At 41.1% G+C, this 21620-nt stretch overlaps 1 protein-coding gene across 1 annotated transcript in view; it reads right to left on the bottom strand.

The window, feature by feature from the left end:
* sec24d (SEC24 homolog D, COPII coat complex component) overlaps positions 1-20532 on the bottom strand; it is a 141434-nt gene extending 120902 nt beyond the window's left edge. Inside the window, exons 1-4 of the mRNA XM_078402442.1 lie at positions 20417-20532; positions 3796-3957; positions 2720-2849; positions 2010-2158 (exon numbers count right to left, since the gene is read on the bottom strand). Of these exons, the coding sequence (XP_078258568.1) occupies positions 2010-2158; positions 2720-2849; positions 3796-3916 (400 nt within the window). The 5' untranslated portion in view covers positions 3917-3957; positions 20417-20532. The remainder of the gene's footprint in view (positions 1-2009; positions 2159-2719; positions 2850-3795; positions 3958-20416) is intronic.
* Between the last annotated feature and the right edge of the window lie 1088 nt (positions 20533-21620).

Below are 21620 nucleotides of genomic sequence, written 5' to 3'. Positions count from 1 at the left end.
TATTTCATGAAACATAAACCCATCAAAAATACCTGCTAAAAGCAGTTTTTCTTTCAGTCCTCCTTCAAACTGTCTCAACCAAGTAAGTCTAATGAGTGCAGGAGTGAGACGTCAGAGATTTGTCCACATGCCTGAGAAGATTTTAACTCATACTGACGGGATGCAAGGAGCACTAGAGAAATCCAAAAAAATGTGGGGTTTGGCCTCGGTGGGAGTTAAGCCTTGTGTATAACTTAACGGTATTTAAGTGCATGAAATCTTGGAGCTTTGCCAAACAATCACATGTACAATTTACAGAAGGACTCTCTCTCTCTCTGTAAGAGAGATTAGGCATGTGACCCTTTGTTTTCTTCACTGGGGGTACCAGTAATCCTTTCCTTCACGAAATACCCCCACCCGTCGATAAATGTATGGAGTAAGATGAAAAGCATGAAATTTGAGAGGAATTTTTAACAATTTCAGAAATAACTGAATTTGCCCTATGTTTATAGAGTGACATTTTGATAATTGGAGGTATTTGATAATTGGATATGTTTTAATAATTTATAATTATGTGTAATAAGTGATATTTGAAAAAGTTAACTGCCAGCGGAGGTTCCAATGAACATAAATAAATTTACTTGATACAATGAAAAACAAGGAGGAGAGTCTTACTATATTTCAGAAGTACATTATAAGAGGCTTCATTTTTTTTAGAACAATACAATGAATTTAGAGCAGAAGCTATCTGTGGTACAAAGTCTAAGGTCATACTCCAGAGCTATCTATCCCAGATCTATAAAAACCTTCCTTGGGCCTGATTTGTTTTGGGTGAGGGGGAATTGATTTCCATGTCTACATTGTCAGCACTGTCTCTAATATGTTCCCCAGCCAGGAGGTGGCACCTCTACATTGGAGAAACCAAGTGTAGATTGGAAGACTATTTAGAAAACACCTCCACTCATTTAGACGGGGGACATTAACCTTTTAGTTTCCTGCCCTTTCAAAACAAATCCCTTGGCCCAAGTCAGCACTGATCAGTAAGCAGCAATTTGCAGTAATTTTATTTTATTTTATTCTCTCCACATTCAACTCCTTCCAGATCCATCCACTCATCTGCACATTGGGGAAAAATTACAGCAGCCAATGAACTAGTCCCAGCAGGAGGTCCTTTATAATCACTTGCTACCTTAAACATTTTCCTCATTTTGCCTCTGATTCTTTTATTAATCGTCTTATATTTGTGTGTGCGACTTTTTAAATGAAATCACCAAAAATAATTCAAAACTTTATTTCGAATTATGTATATAAACATTTTCCTATAAATCCAACACTTTACAACTTTTAGAACATTGGTTCCAATTAGTTTTGTTTAACTCACATTATTGAACTTATATTGTGCACAATAAACTTCCTCTTAAGTTTTCAGAAATCTCATCCAAACTAATTATTTGTAGATTACAAAGACATGATTAAAGACAAATCATGTTTGAGTTGCGTGAATTCTCGAGGAGTGAATTATCTTCTGTGCATTAAGATGAAAAAAATTGTGAGCAATTGTTGAGGTTCTGAGATGCTTGTGTCATGTCAGCAGTACTCTCGCTTTGTTTTATTAAGGTCTTAGACATCCTAGAATCACCACAGGATATTAAAATGAGTTCCCCTTGTTTCCCTTTGATTGTTTAAAGTAGACGGGCAGGAGTATATTCATCAAAGCATATATATATACCTCAGGGAAATATCACATTCCGCGTGGAAGTGAGGACACATTGCTTTAAAAAATATGCCAATTTCATCTAATTCCTCTCGTGCCCTTTTGTCCTCACAGTTCAAAAGGCAGGGGAAATTGTACGCTGAGAAAGCTAACAGGGAACAACTGCAGTGAAACTATCTTGGGCCCAAATCCTTTGAAATATAAAAACATGAGTAAGTCTTTCATTCAGTGTTGCTATTTCACATCCCTCCCACTTCCCTATACATCCAAACAAATATTTAACTGGTTTGTTGCGGTGCTTAGCTAGTAGCCTTACCGTAGCCACTTATTTTCATGGCACCAATTTGACTGACGACTTGCTGTGTGAATGCAGCAGGTGCAGTATTCTGGTACATTGGTTGTGGGTGGGAGCCATGGGATTGGAAGGAAGGAGGCTGAGCACTTCCTGGAGAAGAAGCGGCATAGCTGCAAATAAAAATAACATTAAATATAAACATAGTGACACAATTTTCAGATAGAACCTAGAACACAGAACAGTATAGCACAAGAACAGTCCCTTCAACCCACAATGAACATGATGCTGAGATGAACATTTTTCTTGTGCCTGCACATTATCCATATCCCTTCATTCCCCGCATATCCGTGTGTCTAGCTGAAAGCCTCTTTAATGCCACCTTCATATCAGTCCCCACCGTCATACTTGGCAGCACATTCCAGGCACCCACCATCATCTGTGTTAAAAAAAACTTGCCGCTCACATCTCCTTTAAACTTTTGTGGAGGCAGATGAAAGCATCTGAGTAATAAAACCTCTGGGTCTAAATCAAACCAGAGTTGGAAACCATGGTGCCTTTAATTATTACTTATGATTGATTGCCAGGGAGCCATGGTAATTACTAAAAAAAAATGAAGCATGCTTAGATCACCCTTTTAAGATAAATTCAGTTTTTATTAAATCATGCACAGTAAGTAGCAAGTATGTGTGAAATGGTGTTTTATACAATTTTTTATAGGTTTTGGCAAATACCTTGACATTTGGTTTCCTGGATTATATACTCCATTCTGGAGGTTAGTTTGGCTGAATTGTGCTGGAGAAGGTGGTGAATGACCAAGAGAAGTGGAAGGTCCATGAGGTGAAGGTACTGGTTTTAATAGCCCTGTGAAACAAACATATCTATTAACCACAGCACTATTTTTACACAAATAAATCTTTTGAAGTAAATTGCAGTAAATGGAAAGAATAGTTGCAAAACATCTTCAAAGTAAAATATGAAATTTAAAATGTTGGCAAAGTTTATGGATTTGTTCAATTCTGCTTTAAAGGCTAAAAAACTGCAGATGCTGGCGATCTTAAATAAAACCAGAAAATGTTGGAGATACTTAACGGGCATATTGAGTATCTATGAAATTATGCAGAATAGATAAATAGACCTAGAAGAAATTAAATTATTTATATTAGTTTGGTTGTTCATTAAATTGTATTTTTTGGATTATTTTGAATTATCAGATAACCTGATCATGAGATGTAGAATATATAATTATTTCATTCTGGAGAGGGAAGCAGACTTTAATGATTTCGGCCAATGATCCTTCGGCAATGAAACATATTCTGGAGAGCATGAAATCTAATGAAATGTTAACTGTGTCCCTCTTCACAGATGCTGCCTGACCTGTTGAGGATCAGCAGCATTTTCTGTTTTTAAGTCTTCCTACAATACAATACAATTTTGACAGTTCAAGATTACTTCTAGTGCTAAATGATGCAGAGTAAATAATTAAACACAAAAGAAATTTAACTGTCTCTATCACATTGGCTGTTAATTAAGTTATATAGTTTAAATTATCAGATAACCTGAACATGAGTAGTAGAATATAACATTTGCAATAAAAACTGTGCGAATTATGTTCACTTTCTAACAAAAGTCAAATGTTGGCTTTCTGCTTACCCCTGCTTATCAAAGACAGATTCAACAAACTCTCTAAATGTGTATCTAAATGTCAACAGTTGTCAGGATGAGCAGGGTGAAGGCAGGAAAAAGAGCACAGAGGGCAACATTTGAGAATTTTTTAGACCAATTGCTTCTATTTCTGCAGTGGGCTAACCTGTTCCGTAGTGGCTGTAATGAGGCTGTGAAGTTGTTGAACCAAACCCAGCTGGATATCCTCCCATTCCAGGTTGGCCTTGAGAATAAGGTGGTGTGGCAATATATCCTTGTTGACTCATTTTTGTTCAAAATATTTTCATTCCCTGGATCCTTGAAAAATCTATTGGGAGGAAAAGAAGGGAAGAAGCACAGGATTACTTTCAAAGATGACACAAAATGTAACTCAGCGGGACAGCATCTCTGGAGAGAAAGAATGGGTGACGTTTCGGGTCGAGACCCTTTTTTAGACTGGGTACTTTCACGTTACAAGACAGACAAGGCTCTGCCATTTGAAATCATTATGCCTATGCTGTATCATCTTAATATATTCTGACAACAATGCAAGCACTCTTATATCCTGACAATAAATTGTGAATTGTCACATATTAAAATGCAAGCTTGAAGAGCCTGAGTAATACTTCAGATATTTCAACTCATCAAGAGAAGCTTTGCAATATATATGAGAGATAGTTAACAAAATTGTAACAGAATACTTCACAATATTGACTATGGACAGGACTTACCACAGATTTGAATGAGAAACACCCAGAGGCCTGGGAAGCTGGATAACATTGTTTGCAGAAACAATCAACAGAAGACTGGGTACCAATTGAGACAATTCCATGGATATCTGATGGATGCTTCTTCTTGAGGTCAGATGTAATAATTTTTTACTTTTTTGCAGTTTTTTTGGTTTGCAATCTGTCACTAGGCAATCCCAAGGAAAAACAGGAAATTTGCAAGGTACATAAATTACTCCCCACATTATTGATGTCTCACCCCTCCAACAGCAAGCCCACACTATTCAAACTGACACTTTGAACCCACTAACTCTCCAAATCCTGTTATATGAACCCAAACATGATCCATAGCCAGGAGGCCTCCAATTAACTGCTCTTTTCGACAACGTCAAAGTACAATCACCCCGTCTCCTCCGAAACACAGCCCACAACTAGGAATGTCCTTGCATCAACCTACTATAATGTCCTGATCTCCAAGACCCCCTTCCAGTCTTTTTCATAGGCTTAATCAGGCTTTAGATAGCCCATCAAGCTACTCAGCACTACAACCTCCACATAAGCTCTGACCCACATGGACTTGGCGGCATTGGTTTTGTCTTTTTGCACTATTATTGGGTTTTTATGTGTATGTTTGTGTGTATACTAAACTTCATGTTTTTGTTTATTATATTGTTTACAGAGTACGATGTTGAAATCATCTCCCACCCATGGCTCAATAGACAATAGACAATAGGTGCAGGAGGAGGCCATTCGGCCCTTCGAGCCAGCACCGCCATTCAATGTGATCATGGCTGATCATTCTCAATCAGTACTGCCGGAATCGCCAGAATCTTTTTGCCTGGCTCCTCATTCACTGAACTTACTCGTTCATCAATTGTGAAATAGCTTGCTGGCCCTTTGGAAATCTAGACCTATTGTGTTTCTGTGGTCTACTCGCTCTGTTGGCCACGCAAGCTTCCCCATCACGATCCATTCTATCATTAATTTTTACACTTTATCATCTCCAGATGTTTCTCGACAAATTTTCCTTATATTTTCGACCATCTGACAAGCCTGTTGTTCCCTGAACAGGAGGTATTCCTCTTCTTATAAGAAATAGAAATGTGAATAGGTCATTTGGTCCATGGTTGTTTGCTTTACTTTTGAATTAGATCATTTTTCATTACCTCAGTGCCACTCTTCTGCACCTACTTCATAAGTCTTGACTCTCCTAAGATCTAATAATCTATCTATCCTTTTCCTGAAATGATTAAGCCCCTTCTGCCTCCTTCTGTAAAGGAATAAAAAATTCTGAGATGTTGACGCTGAAATTAGACTCCCAGCTGGGGAATCATCTCCGCACCTACTCTGTCAAAGCCCTTATGAAATTTAAATATTTCAAACAAATCATCTTTCATTCTAAATTCTGCAGGGTATACCCCAAGTCTTACTAATGTCTTGTTATGCGATGAGCCTACCATCCCAGATATCAGTCTGAGAACCTTCCCTTTAAATATAACACCATCAAGCAGATGCCTGGTGTTTCCCATTTTTTAAATTAATTATTAAAGATATATTCTCATGCCTCTAATCTCAGCTGAGATTCTCTTAAAATCTGTGGATGTAAGCCTCTGGCCAGGAGCTTTTATCCTCTTTGAATTTGATTAGTTTATTTAATATATCCCCTTTTCCTATTTTAAATTAACTTCTCATCTTTGAATATCTCATCCACTTGTTATAAATGGCAGGTTGGTACCAAAGCAAAGTAATGATGTAATATTTTTGCCATTTCCCTGTCAGAATTATGATGTCTATCTGTTCATGGCCCTAGACAATAGACAATAGGTGCAGGAGTAGGCCATTCGGCCCTTCGAGCCAGCACCGCCATTCAATGTGATCATGGCTGATCATTCTCAATCAGTACCCCGTTCCTGCCTTCTCCCCATACCCCCTGACTCCGCTATCCTTAAGGGCTCTATCTAGCTCTCTCTTGACCTCTCATGCCTTCTTCCCATCCCAGTCTTTGATATGCCTGTAAAATACTTTACTATTTGTTTATGGTCTTTGATCATTTAATTTAAATTTTCATACTCATTTGTCTACTTTTATCCTCATCCCCTGCATTTCTCTGCTTAATTTATGCCTCTTTCCTCATTTGGTACTATGTATCTCTATTAATTCATCTTACAAACACAACACCCGAAAACATTGTTCCATTTTCTTTATTGTTTCTTTGTGAGTTGAAGGAACAATATTGGTACATGACTGATGAGCTTGCTTACAAGCTGCAGAAGACCTATTTATTGTAAATTACAGAGGCCATCAATGTGCCTGCATCTCCGGTTTGACTTCTTTTGCACTTATTTTGGATTTGTTGCATTCTTGCCAGCCTGCTACCGCTGATGCAGAATTTGGCATTAGTCAAACTATTAACAACATAATTCACACTTGCTTTGAATGAATGAATAAGTTTATTGGCCAAGTATGTGCATATACAAGGAATGTGCCTTGGTGCTCCGCTCACAAATGAGAACACAAACATACAGTTAACAATTGAGAATAAAGCATAACCACCACAAAACAATAAGGATACAACATTACGGTCTAAACATGTGGGTGAATATCTTTCAGGTATGTATGTCTGTGCCAAGCAGTATTATTATGGCTGCTGCATTAATTTATTAGTCATTAATGTTAGAATATCGACCACATCTTGTGCTCACTTCCCTCGCGTTAATTTCTGTCTAGGTCAATGCAAATCATAGGCAAGAGATCAATCCAATGAGGTCAATCCTGGTCACAACCAAATTTGCCAAAGGAAACTAATGTTATGAGTGTCTAATGTAATGCTATGAATTTAGAAGGATGAGGGGGGATCTTATTGAAACATATAAGATAATTAGGGGATTGGACACATTAGAGGCAGGAAACATGTTCCCAATGTTGGGGGAGTCCAGAACAAGGGGCCACAGTTTAAGAATAAGGGGTAGGCCATTTAGAACGGAGATGAGGAAGAACTTTTTCAGTCAGAGAGTGGTGAAGGTGTGGAATTCTCTGCCTCAGAAGGCAGTGGAGGCCAGTTCGTTGGATGCTTTCAAGAGAGAGCTGGATAGAGCTCTTAAAGATAGCGGAGTGAGGGGGTATGGGGAGAAGGCAGGAACGGGGTACTGATTGAGAGTGATCAGCCATGATCGCATTGAATGGCGGTGCTGGCTCGAAGGGCTGAATGGCCTACTCCTGCACCTATTGTCTATTGTCTATTGTCTATTGAGTTTACTAGAAAGTAAAATGAATATAAAGTATATTGCTAACTCCCAAAACTGGAATCTAGAACTTAAAAATACTTAAGATTAGTATCTACAACAAAATCACACACCTACCTATTATATCTTTAAGATAGAAAAGTATCTTAAGGTGAGAAATAAATATCATGATATGGTAGAAATATGTGACAGAAGGCTTAGACAATGGTCAAATAGTCAGTATCATCAGAGATCCCACCATGCTGGCCACGCCTTCATTTCACCCCAGCCATCGGGTAGAAGGTACAGGAGCCTGTAAACTGTGACATCCAGGTTCAAGAGCAGCTTCTTCCCTACAACCATCATGCTATTAAACACTACAACCTCCACACATGCTGAACCATTTTTGTTGTTTAACATGGTGTTTACAGAGTACTATGTTCACATTTCCGTTGTGCCACTGCAAGTAAGAATTTAATTGTTCCATTTCGGGACGTATGACAATAAAACACTCTTGACTTGGGCTAGAAAATGGTTTACTGACTTTTAAATGCATTAAAGCACCAATGGGGGTTACTCTAGTGTGTTTGAGAAACTCCAATAAGATCAAGGCCTTTAGCCTTAAAGTTCATGGACAGTATTACTGAGTTACATAGAAACATAGAAAATAGGTGCAGGAGGAGGCCATTCGGCCCTTTGAGCCACCACCGCCATTCATTGTGATCATAGACAATAGACAATAGATAATAGGTGCAGGAGTAGGCCATTTGGCCCTTCGAGCCAGCACCACCATTCAATGTGATCATGGCTGATCATTCTCAATCAGTACCCCGTTCCTGCCTTCTCCCCATACCCCCTGACTCCGCTATCCTTAAGAGCTCTATCTAGATCTCTCTTGAAAGCATTCAGAGAATTGGCCTCCACTGCCTTCTGAGGCAGAGAATTCCACAGATATACAACTCTCTAACTGAAAAAGTTTTTCCTCATCTCTGTTCTAAATGGCCTACCCCTTATTCTTAAACTGTGGCCCCTGGTTCTGGACTCATGGCTGATCATCCACAATCAGTAACCCGTGCCGGCCTTCTCCCCATATCACTTGATTCCACTAGCACCCAAATCTCTTTCTAAATCTCTCTTAAATTCATCCAGTGATTTGGCCTCCACTGCCCTCTGTGGCAGAGAATTCCACAAATTCACAACTCTCTGGGTGAAAAAATTCCTTTTCACCTCAGTTTTAAATGGCCTCCCCTTAAGACTGTGGCCCCTGGTTCTGGACTCGCCCAACATTGAGAAAATTTTTCCTGCATCTAGCTTGTCCAGTCCTTTTATAATTTTATATGTCTCTATAATATCCCCTCTCATCCTTCTAAACTCCAGTGAATACAAGCCTAGTCTTTTCAATTTTCCCTCATATGACAGTCCCGCCATCCCTGGGATCAATCTCGTGAACCTATGCTGCACTGCCTCAATTACAAGGATGTCCTTCCTCAAATTAGGAGACCAAACCTGTACACAATACTCCAGATGTGGTCTTACTAGGGCCCTATACAACTGCAGAAGAACCTCTTTATTCCTATACTGAAATCCTCTCATTATGAAGGCCAACATGCCATTAGCTTACTTCCCGCCTGCTGTACCTGCACACCAGCTTTCAGTGACTGGTGTACAAGAACACCCAGGTCTCGCTGCACTTCCCCCCTTACCTAACCTGACACCATTGAGATAATAATCTGCCTCCTTGTTTTTGCCACCAAACTCACATTTAGTTACATTGTACTGCATCTGCCACGCATCTGCCCACTCACTCAACCTGTCTATGTCACCCTGCAACCTCCTAACATCCTCTTCACAGTTCACACTGCCAACCAGCTTTGTGTCATCTGCAAACTTGCTGGTGTTACTTCTAATTCTTTCATCCAAATCATTAATATATATGGTAAACAGTTGCAGCCCCAACACCGAGCCTTACGGCACTCCACTCGCCACTGCCTGCCATTCTGAAAAGGACCCGTTTACTCCTACTCTTTGCTTCCTGTCTGCCCACCAATTCTCTATCCATGTCAACACCCTACCCCCAATACCATGTGCTCTAATTTTGCTCACCAATCTCCCGTGTGGGATCATATCAAAGGCTTTCCAAAAGTCTAGATACACTACATCCACTGGCTCCCCTTCATCCATTTTACTTGTCACATCCTCAAAAGATTCCAGAAGATTAGTCAAGCATAAATCCATGAGTCAAGCATGAAGCCTTTCATAAATCTTGGACTTGGACTTATCCTTTTACTGCTATTCAAATGCACTGTTATTACCTCTTTAATAATTGACTGAGAGTTATTGGGTACTGAAACTAACAATGCTAGTTTAACTGTTGTCTTCAAGTGAACTTTGCAAGTTTTAACAGCTACCAGCATTTAGCAATCAAATTAGTGCAGTTAGCACAAAGGGAAATATACATAAAATAACTTACTCTTCCAGTTACTCTGGGGTTGTTGCTTATGAATACATGGATATTCAAACAATGTGGAGGCACAGGCGGGGGAGATGGGAGTGTGCTTCCTGGAGGATGATCACCCTCGTCAGGCTGATGAACACCTGTGTCAGTGGTAGGCATGTTTGATGCACAAGAGTTTCCAGACAAGCCATTTTTGTTCTGCCCCATGGCTGCCATAGAGATGGGAGAGAACAGTGGATTGGTGAAGAGAAATTACAGGAAACAGAGGAGCAGTGTTGCAGTGCTACTTTTTTAGGTGCCTGAGCTGTCACTGGTGCCAGAGCGGCCACTGTTAAATTCCCCGCTGGTTAAAATTCCCCGCTGTTTAATTTGGCTTTTTTTTTTTTACAGAGGAGCCGGAATGGCGCTCTGTCCGGTGAGCTCCGGCAGCACTGCACCCCTGCAGGGGAGGGAAAGGAAATGAGATCCTGTAAGCTGTAAGGTTCTACTGGGGAGACTATGGAGTAGGCCTGAGCACATTCCAGGCACTGGGTAGTCCCATGCCCCCCCCCCCCCCCCCCCCCCCCCCCCCCCCACCCCCCCCCCCCCCCCCACAGTGTATAAAATCATGAAAGGAATAGCCCAGAGTAGGTGAATTCATGCCCAGAGTAAGTGAATTGAATTGAGGACCAGAGTTCATAGGTTTATGGTGAAGGGGAAAAGATTTAATAGGAATCTGAGGGGTAACTTTTCACATAAAGGGTGGTGGGTGTATGGAACAAGCTGCCGGAGGAGGTAGTTGAGGCAGGGACTATCCCAACATTTAAGAAACAGTTAGACAGGTACATGGATAGGGCAGGTTTGGAGGTGTATGGACTAGTGTAGCTGGGACATGATGGGAGTTGGCCAAGTTGGGCTGAAAGGCCTGTTTCCACAATATATCACTCTATGACTCAATGACCACCACAAGTAATAGCATCATCTCAGGGTGTGGTGTATGTAAACTGCATTAGATGTTCGTAAACATCTCCATCTTTACAGAAGCCCGCCGACACTGATTGATTCTTTTAAATTCAAATTCCAGGAAATGATTTTCCTTACAAATAGCAGTATTTGTCCTGTGGGGCCACTATTATTTACAATCAGTTCACTGCTTTCAGCAAATAATGTTAATTTTATGGTGAGTTACTAATGAATGCTGTAAATCTCAACCTTTTGATCCAATTTGTGTCATTAAGTAATTAAAGAGTGTTGCACATGAAGTGATTAAAAGGTGATTGAATAATGAGATTGTGAGGTGGGAGAATATGACAGGAAGTGAAACCTGAACTGGAATGAATCACGGGCAGACACAAAATGCCAGAGTAACTCAGCGAGTCAGGCAGCATCTCTGGAGAGAAGGAATGGGTGACGTTTCGGGTCGAGACCCTTCTTCCGACCCTTCTCGTCCCGAAACGTCACCCATTCCTTCCCTCCAGAGATGCTGCCAGACCTGCTGAATTAATCCAGCATTTTGTGTCTACCCTCGATTTAAACCAGCATCTGCAGTTCTTTCCTACATTTAGAATGAATCACAACAGGAAGTGTCCAAACCAATTATCATGGGCAGGGCTTCCACAGGAAATGGATTCAAACTTTTTTTTTGCATGGTTTACACATAGGGAACGGGAGCATCTGGTTAAGACTTTGTAACATCCATTTGTTCCTTTGCATCAATAAGAATGATCACTTTCTTACCAGTACCATTAAAAAATAGTCAATAAAAATATTGCATATGTCAATATGTGACTGTTAATATCATTTTGGGGGAGTTATAGTGCAAAAGAATGGCGCAGGAGCAAACAAAAATACCACTAAAAAGCGAGGAGTCAAGTTTCTTGATGGCACTATGGTACCCGGAAACATACTCTGAGTTTTTCCTCCTGCATCAAGCATTTAGTTTAGCTTAGTTTGGAGATACAGTGTGGAAACAGGCCCACCGAGTCTGTGCCGACTAGCGGATCGGGATCCCTGCATACTCACACTATGGAAAATTTACAATTATACTAAGCCAATTAACCTACAAACCTGTACATCTTTGGAGTGTGGGAGGAAACCAGAGATTCCGGAAAAAGCCCACGCGGTCACGGGGAGAACATACAAACTCCATACAGCACCATGCTCAGGATGGAACCCGGGTCTCTGGTGCTGTAAGGCAGTAACTCTACTGCTGTGCTACCGTTTCAATTGCACAGTGCATTTTGTTCGGAATTGAACAAATTAGCTTCCAAGCCAAGACGTTTAAAGAATTACTTAAAGTATGAGAGGAGATAAGGCATAGATTAGAAGTCAATAAGGCTGCAGGGTGACTTGGACAGGTTGTGTGAGTGGGATACATGGCAGATGCAGTTTAATGTAGATAAGTGTGAGGTTATTCACTTTGGAAGTAAGAATAGAAAGGCAGATTATTATCTGAATGGTGTCAAGTTAGGAGGAGGGGGAGTTCAACGAGATCTGGGTGTCCTAGTGCATCAGTCAATGAAAGGAAGCATGCAGGTTCAGCAGGCAGTGAAGAAAGCCAATGGAATGTTGGCCTTCATAACAAGAGGAGTTGAGTATAGGAGCAAAGAGGTCCTTCTACAGTTGTACCGGGCCCTGGTGAGACCGCACCTGGAGTACTGTGTGCAGTTTTGGTCTCCAAATTTGAGGAAGGATATTCTTGCTATGGAGGGCGTGCAGCGTAGGTTCACTAGGTTAATTCCCGGAATGGCGGGACTGTCGTATGTTGAAAGGCTGGAGCGATTGGGCTTGTATACACTGGAATTTAGAAGGATGAGGGGGGATCTTATTGAAACATATAAGATAATTAGGGGATTGGACACATTAGAGGCAGGAAACATGTTCCCAATGTTGGGGGAGTCCAGAACAAGGGGCCACAGTTTAAGAATAAGGGGTAGGCCATTTAGAACGGAGATGAGGAAGAACTTTTTCAGTCAGAGAGTGGTGAAGGTGTGGAATTCTCTGCCTCAGAAGGCAGTGGAGGCCAGTTCGTTGGATGCTTTCAAGAGAGAGCTGGATAGAGCTCTTAAGGATAGCGGAGTGAGGGGGTATGGGGAGAAGGCAGGAACGGGGTACTGATTGAGAGTGATCAGCCATGATCGCATTGAATGGCGGTGCTGGCTCGAAGGGCTGAATGGCCTACTCCTGCACCTATTGTCTATTGTCAAGAACTTGGGGTCAGTCAGACTAGATGTAAGGTTTAGTGTGACTGGATACATAGAACAGCAGTTAGTTGGGTGATGAAAGGCTGAGGAATAATGGGAGATTGAAAGCTATGGTATCCCAGCAGAAAATAGATGACAATTGAGATGTGATAATTGAGATATTGGTAACAGAGATTTGGTTTACAAATGGTAGGCATTTGTAGGGCAGCTGGAAGAACAATGGAATAGCCCAACCTGAAAGGAAAAAGGCATTAATGAGCATTTTAACAGTAAGAATGGAAGCACGAAGCAGGTGGCTTATATTATAGACATGAAATTATGGATCGATGCCTTTGTGAAATAAAATATGTGGAAGTTCAGCTTACCAGTTAATAGACAACTGAGAATCCAATTTGCTGGTTCGACCTGAGACGGAACCTGAACATAATGGGATGGTGTACCATGACTGGATAAAAGTTTTGGCATAAGCTTAAGAATGATGAGAAAGTTATTATTCAATGTGAAAGAACAGTGTGAGTACATGCAATGAAGCACAAAGAACTTGCTGAACTAGGTTGACAGAAAGACTAAGATAAAGCAGAACAAGGACAGCATGTGTAAAGAAATAGTTACCTTGAAGCATATTAATATAGTGTAAATGTTAGATAGAGATAACCATTTAGATATTCTTAAAACTAATGAGAAGAAATAATGCGAGCATTAGTCAAGTTAACTCAATGTTAAATAGAAAATTACAAACAAACTGCAGGATTCAGTCATTTTGAAAGTGGGTCGAGATAAGAATTAAACTGCAACAATGTTATGCCGAAATAGTCACAAGCCATCTACCACAGTTGCAGGCCAAGTGCCTATACAGGAATAGGTTACAGATGGTTCGAAACTCTTAGTTAAGTTAGCTCAACAGGAGAACCATCTTGATTTGACATGGCTTTTAGTTCTGAATGAATTTCGTCACGTCAACGTATAGACAAATCAATTTGTTGCATTGCTTGTCTATCTGAATCTTGAAACATTATGAATGGGATCATTATAAAATACGATGGCAGTGCTATGGAATTTGTCACATCTCCAGGCTTCCTAAAGTCAACTGGAGAACCTTGCAGTTCACTCAATCCTGGATATTGAAGAATCCAATAAAACAATGCAAAAACAATATGCGGGTGGAAAAGAATGATATGAAGGGTCATATGAATGAATGAGGAATTTAAGGTTGTTAAGATCGAGAGAATATCAAAATCAGCACAACCTCAGCCACTGGATCCTCAACTTTCTGACCCACAGAACACAATCAGTGACAACACCTCCTCAACAATAATTCTCAACACCAGTGCCCTGTAATGATACATTCTATCCCCGAATATACTCCCTATACATTCATGACTGCAGTGCTAAATGTGGCTCTAATTCCATCTACAAGTTTGCAGATGACAGCACTGTGGTGGACCGGATCATAAACAATAACGAGATGGAGTACAAGGAGATAAGAAATTTAGTAGCATGGTGTCAGGGCAATAACCTCTCCCTCAATGTCAGCAAGACGAAGGAGCTAGTTATCGAGTTTAGGAAGTGTGGTGAAGTACATGTCCCAATCAGCATCTATGGTGATGAAGTGGAAATGGTTGAGAGGTTCAAGTTGCTTGGCTTTATTATTATCGACGATCTGTCATGGACCAACCATATTTAGGTGACAGCCAAGAAGGCTAAATCCTCAGGGGACTAAGGAAATTCAGCATGTCTCCAATGACTCTTCCAACCTTTTACACATGCACAATAGAAAACATACTGTTGGGTTGCATCACAGATAGACACAATGTGCTTAAGTAACTCAGCAGGTCAGACACCACCTCTGGAGAAAATGGATAGGTTATATTTCGGCTTGGGACCCTTCTTCAGCCATATTGTAGTGGAGGGAAGCAAATGAAAGCGAGAAAAAAAACCATGATAAATCAGGGCCAGGAACAGATTACCTAAAACTAGGAGGTTCTCCGATAGGCCGAATGTTGACTAGAGATGGTGTGATCCCAAAAGGAATACATTGTTGTGAACTATGGAACTGGTTAACCGACCTTTCGTGGAGGAAGCCGGGGAGGTGTATGTTGATGTTACCTAAAATTAGAGAATTCAACATTCATACCGCTGGGTTGCACCACCCCTTGGTTTGGGAATAGATCTGCCCAAAACCGCAGGAAACTGCAGAGAGTAGTAGATGTTGCCCAGTCCACCATAAAGACCAGACTTCCCATCAACTCTGTCTACACTTCATGCAGCTCCTTCTTACAAACAGGTAAGAATGAATAATGTCAGGTAATCTGATTTAGCTGGACAAAGGAAGAAAGGAGTTCAATGATATGGTTAACTATTAAAAGTTTAAAGATGTTGAGAACTACCAAAGAAGCACAGATGAATCACAAACATACGACAATATCATTTGTGACTTCATGAGGAATTGATGGAATTTTGAAAATGATTTGAATCGATCAGGAGGAGAAAAATCCCTTTCAATTTCATGACGCATGGCGACTCAGCAGGAGACAGTCGCCATGACAGAAGGATGTAGGTTCAGGTCCTAGGACAGGGCCATTTTGGAGGAAGATTTTATTACCTGCTTATAAAAGGAGGTTACAGACAGTAAAAGTACCATATACAGTGAGAGTCAGTCATAGAGTGATACAGCATGGAAACATGCCCATTGGCCCAACTTGCCCACAACGAACAACCATGTCCCACCTACTCCTAACGAGGTTACACTGGGGCCTTTGAGCTCTGTTTTGATTTTGCACTTTATTGCTTTTTTTGTTGTTTATTTAACTTGTTTTGTTTATTTATTATATTATCTATTGATAACTGTGTTTCCAAACCTGGTATGTTGCTGCTGCAAGTAAGAATTTCACAGTTCCTTTTTGGGATATGTAACAATAAAACACACTTGACTCTTGAGAATTGTATTGGCTTTTCCTAGTGATGTCAAAACTTCAGCAATGTTGTTATCCAGTAACTGCCCCTGAAAGAGGTCTAACAAGTCACTTAGATATTCCAAACTCATAAAAAAAATGTATAAGAATTAAAAAGGGATGAGCACCCTCACATCAATCTAGACAGTGGATCCAGACATGAAAAAGATACATCCAGACCATGGCAACTCACTGAACATGTTCACTAACATCTATATAAACTGCATCTTACAGAACTATTTCACAGATGAATCAAGCAGTGGAGTAACACTAACATTAATATTAGATGAACATTCACACGACGCAGATGATTCAGTGACTAGGAGAGTGGGATTGGGCGGCAATTTTAAGGCAGAGATAGATAGATTCTTGATTAGTATTAGTCAGAGGTTATGGGGAGAAGGCAGGAGAATGGGGTTAGGGGGGAGAGATAGATCGGCCATGATTGAATGGTGGAGTAGACTTGATGGGCCGAATGGCCCGATTCTACTCCTATTCCTTACGACCTTATGGCACAGTGGTGCAGCTTGTAGAGGCACTGCCTCACAGCGCCAGAATAAGGGTTCAATCCTGATCTTGAGTTCTGTTTGTGTGGAGTTTGCACAGTCTCACCGTGACGGTGTGGGTTTCCTCCGGGTGCTTTGGTTTCCTCCTACAACCCAAAGACATGCGGGCTTGTCGATTAATTGTCCTCTGTAAATTGCCCCATAGTGTGTTGGGAGTGGATGAGAAAATGAGATAACGTAAAACTCGTGTGACGGGTGATCGAAGGTCGGCATGGTAGACTGAAGGGTCTGTTTCCATGCTCCATCTCTAAACTAAAACACAATTGTACTCACCAAATACAGGTTTTATTTCTGCAGCACTTTAGCAAAGCAAATGTCACGAAATGCTTTCAGCGAATATCACATCCTCATCCATCACCATCCCCAAGCATATCAGGAAAGATCCACCAGAGGTGATAGTGAAGTGATGTACAATTAGGGTAAAAGTAACCCTAGTAATCCTCAACATTAACTCCATACCTCATTAAGTCTTAAGGCATCTTGTCCAATCTGGAGAAGTTATTCTCTTGTTGATTACCACTTTCTCCCCTCCCCAAGCTGATAAATGAGTACTCCTGTATGTTACAAGGGTGCAGAATGAATTCTGGGAGTGGGACTCCCATGTTCATCATCTACAGTGGTTTATTAACATCATCACTGAGTATTGGCAAAGTCTCAAATGGCACAACCATCTGACACTATCTAATGCATGGCTGATAACGGAACCAAGTCAAGGGAAAATGTACTTAATCTCTTTCTCGTTCTCACCTATTCATGAAAGGATTGATAAGATCCCAACAAAGATGAAGTCCTATTTTCACAGAAGACATCTTCCACTCCGTTCTGCGACATTCAAAACTATCCAGCAGTTCAAAGCTTGAGCAAACGTGAGATGGAGAGATTCAGTGGCAACAGAAATGATTTGGAGGGGATGTTGAAGTTCGTGATGTTTCCCTGCGTCTAATATTGTTGAATGATGAAGTTGTGCGAGGTCATGGATATGCTATTGGTTTAATGAAGGAGAAGTGCAGGGCAGGTATTTTACACTGAGGGTGGTGGATGGCTGGAATGTGCTGAGAGGAGTGGTGGTAGAGCAGATACGATATTGGAATTTAAGAGGTTTTTAGGCAGGCACATGGATATGCAGGGAATGAAGGGATATGGATCACGTGCAGGCAGGTGAAATTAGATTATATTGGCAGCATGTTCAGCACAGACATGGTGGGCCAGAGACCCTGTTCCTGTGCTGCACTGTTATGTGTTCTTTGTAATCTGGATTTGAATCTATCATTGTTTATCGAAAGAAAAACTAAAAATACTGAAAGTACTCAACTGAAAATGAAAACTGAAAATACTCAGTGGGTTCAGGCAGAATTTTTGAAGAAACAGTTAATGTTTCAGATCAAAGACTTTCCCTTAGACAACTGCTTATTATTGCCTAAAGCCACCTTACTGAAAATAGTTCACCAACATTTATTGATAGATTTCTACAATTATAATCCTTTACTGTGTAATAAGGATTTAATGTTCTGGAGATTGTTGTCAGTATAATTCAATCTCAAATTACCAGAGGCTAACTGGTCTACTGTTAGACACAGGTTCTTTGGAAGTGTAAATTAAATACTCCCTTTGTAAAGATACGAGGATGACTTACAAGTTTTATTGAATAAAAATGAAACGTCCAATCAGATGCAGAAAGCACGTTTGGGGTGGCATTTGGAACAACACAGAAATCCAATGTGAGTGGTGGAAGCAACTTATAAAGAGCCCACCCATCCCATCAGAGACCTCTTGACCCATCTGTGGAAGAGTTTACTATTCACACTTTAGTCTCATCAGTCACTTCGGAGCCCACAAAACCAGAGTGGAAGCAAGTCATCCTTGTTCCAAAGTTCTGCCTAATAAGACAGAAATAACATATGGAACATAGGTATGTGGGCAAACATTGCCAGGTGAATTTAAACAAATTGAAATAACATTATATGCTAGAATATAGAACAATACACAGCAGTGACTGACCCGTCAGCATGTCAATGTCCATTCTAAACATCATGCCAAGTTAAACTAATTTCCTCTGCCTGCACGTGATCCATATTTATATTCATAATAGAAGGGTCCTGGCCCAAAATATCATCTGTTCATTCCCTCCCCACATGCTGCCAGACCCGCTGAGTTCCTCTTACTCAAGACTCCAGCATTTTCAGTTTCTTTACCTCCATGACCTTACCCCTCCATTTAAAATGAAACATAAAGTACAGAAGGACTTCAACGGTTTAGACAATATCTATGGTGGAAATGGATAGCGACGTATCCTCCATTCCCTCCACAGACGTGCCCTGCTAAGTTCATCCACTACTTTTGTTTTGCACAAGATTCCACCATCTGCAGTTTCTTGTGTCTGTCTATTTTAAAGATTTGTAAATGCCACTATCGTATCTGCCTTCGCTGCCAGCCCATTCCAGGTACAATCCATCACTCCCTGTACAAAAAGCGTTTTCTGCACATTTTCTTTAAATTCTGTCCCTTTCGCCTTAAAGCTATGCCCTCAAGTCTTTGACACTTCTACCCTGGGAATAAGGTTGTGACTGTCTACCCTATCTAAGTGTTGGATACAGTCCCCTCGGCAATCAGGTAAGGCGGTGGTGGTAGAAGGTGGGAAGCCAAGCATGATCCAAAGAGCTGATTCCAGAACTGAGGCAAGAGTGATTGTCCTCGACATTAAGACAATACTTGTGTGTGGACCAGCAACTCTGGTACAACTGAAGCCAATCAACATTGGATCAAAGGTGACTCACCACCTCCTTTCCAAGGCCAATTAGAGATGAGTAATCAACCTGAGCCTTGCCATCAACATCCAGTTCATGAAAAAATAATTTAAAAACAAATGAATTTGGTGAGTTTAACAATATTCAACCAGAAATTTCATGGAATCAATATTTGGGACAAACATCAGGAAAAATGGGTGGAAAGAATGAGCTATACAAATATAGGTAGACACAAAATGCTGGAATAACTCAGCGGGTCAGGCAGCATCTCAGGAGAGAAGGAATTTTCCTTGCAGTTATTTTCCTACACAGCTATACAAATATTATCACTAATCCAATTAAATTCTCATAGAGAGATAATTTCAACGGACACATTAAATATGATAAAAATGAAGTTCAAAAGTACATGTTCTCAAAACAAGCATGTAACTCCTATTGATCAGAATTTGTAATACTTAACTTTGTTTCAGTATTGGAGCTGATTCAAATGTCCATGTTCATACACATTTGCCACAACTGCACATCATTGGATGCAGCTGATGCAAGGCCTCACGTCTCAGGCACAAACTTCCATTCAGAAAAAAATCACATTAATTAAATGAAAATGTTATAAAGTCCCTAAAATGAGTATTGGTGTAAATGCTGTGATATGAAATGCCAACGACAGCCATCCTCCTGAACTGACACCTCAGATTAGTTAACAGAGCTGTCAGTGAATGAAATGCCACGTCAAACTACCCACGCGTTTTAAATTTACTGATATCTTTACTCTTTATATCGCATGAATAAATAATTCGGTAGAAAATGTTCGGTTTCACAGCAACCGCTGGCGTCTGACGGGGGGGGGGGTTAAAAAGATCTCTGCAAATAAGCAACACTTACAATTAACGATTAAACAATCAAAATGTAACGCTGTTTAAAAAGCACGGTTGTGGCTTACCTTGCGATGGGTGAGTGCCGTGTTGGGGGATGCCCGGTGAGTTGGCTGCTGCCCTATGACCGGGAGTGCTCACGGTGCAATGTTGCAATGTTGCAATGTTGTATCCAGCAGCTGGGGAAGTGCCACGTCAAAGAGCCGCCGGCACCCACTCTCCCCGCGCACTGCGCCTGCGCGGACGCCCGGCTCCCGCAGGCACACGTCAGCGCTGAAGGACAATAGGAGACCGCGGAGTGGACAGACACGAAGTAGTAACTCAGTGGGACAGGCTGCATTTGTGGAGAGAAGGTGTAGGAAGGAACTGTAGATGCTGGTTTACACCCAGGATGGACACAAAGTACAAGAGAAACTCAGTGGGACAGGCTGCATCTGTGGAGAGAAGGTGTAGGAAGGAACTGCAGATGCTGGATTACACCCAAGATAGACACAAAGTGCAGGAGCAGCTCAGCATCTGTGGAGAGAGGGTGTAGGAAGGAACTGCAGATACTAGTTTTTCCCAAAGATAGGCACAAAATGCTGGAGTAGCTCAGCGGGATAGGCAGCATCTCTGGAGAGGGAATGGATGATGTTTTGAGTCGAGACCCTTCTTCAGACTGATTGTCAGGGGAAGGGAAAGAGGTATGGAAGGGGTAAGGTGTGAAAACGACAGATCAAAGCAGACAATGTTAAGGAAATCTAGGAGCCTATAAGGAAATAAGGAGTCTGAAAAAGGGTCTGGACCATGGCAACCCCAGGGTTTGGAGGGAACCTTGCGAGGAAAGCGTTAGTCAAGGTCCTTGACGTGGCCAGTTTCACTCAGAGAGAAAAGCGGGCTAACGGCATTGCAGATGAGCCAAGAGTAAGAAAACGGGGAGACTGAGGAAACAGACCTTGTTTGCATCTGTTGTTTGGGTGCAAAATTCTCAGGGGGGCACCAATTTTCAGGTATAATCCTGGGTGCCTAATCATCACTTCCCATCTCTGCTAAGTGCTCACTCTATCTCCCTAAAACTCGTAAAACCACTCATGAGCTTCTCCGTGGATGCCAGCAATGTACTGAGAACTGTGGGTTGTAAGAGGCAGGCACTGTGCACAAGACACACTTTATAAGAAGCTCAGTCATGAACGCATGGTGTATTTTTTTAAATTGTTATCATATGGTACCTGTTGCATGGCATGCAATCATGTGGGTGCACAGGAACTATAGTGGACCATGTACCCCCATTGT

Source organism: Rhinoraja longicauda, chromosome 1, assembly GCF_053455715.1.
Source record: "Rhinoraja longicauda isolate Sanriku21f chromosome 1, sRhiLon1.1, whole genome shotgun sequence".
In the NCBI taxonomy this organism is placed as follows: domain Eukaryota; kingdom Metazoa; phylum Chordata; class Chondrichthyes; order Rajiformes; family Arhynchobatidae; genus Rhinoraja; species Rhinoraja longicauda.
Note: the sequence above shows the minus strand (reverse complement) of the source record. Positions and strands in the feature narration are given on the sequence as shown.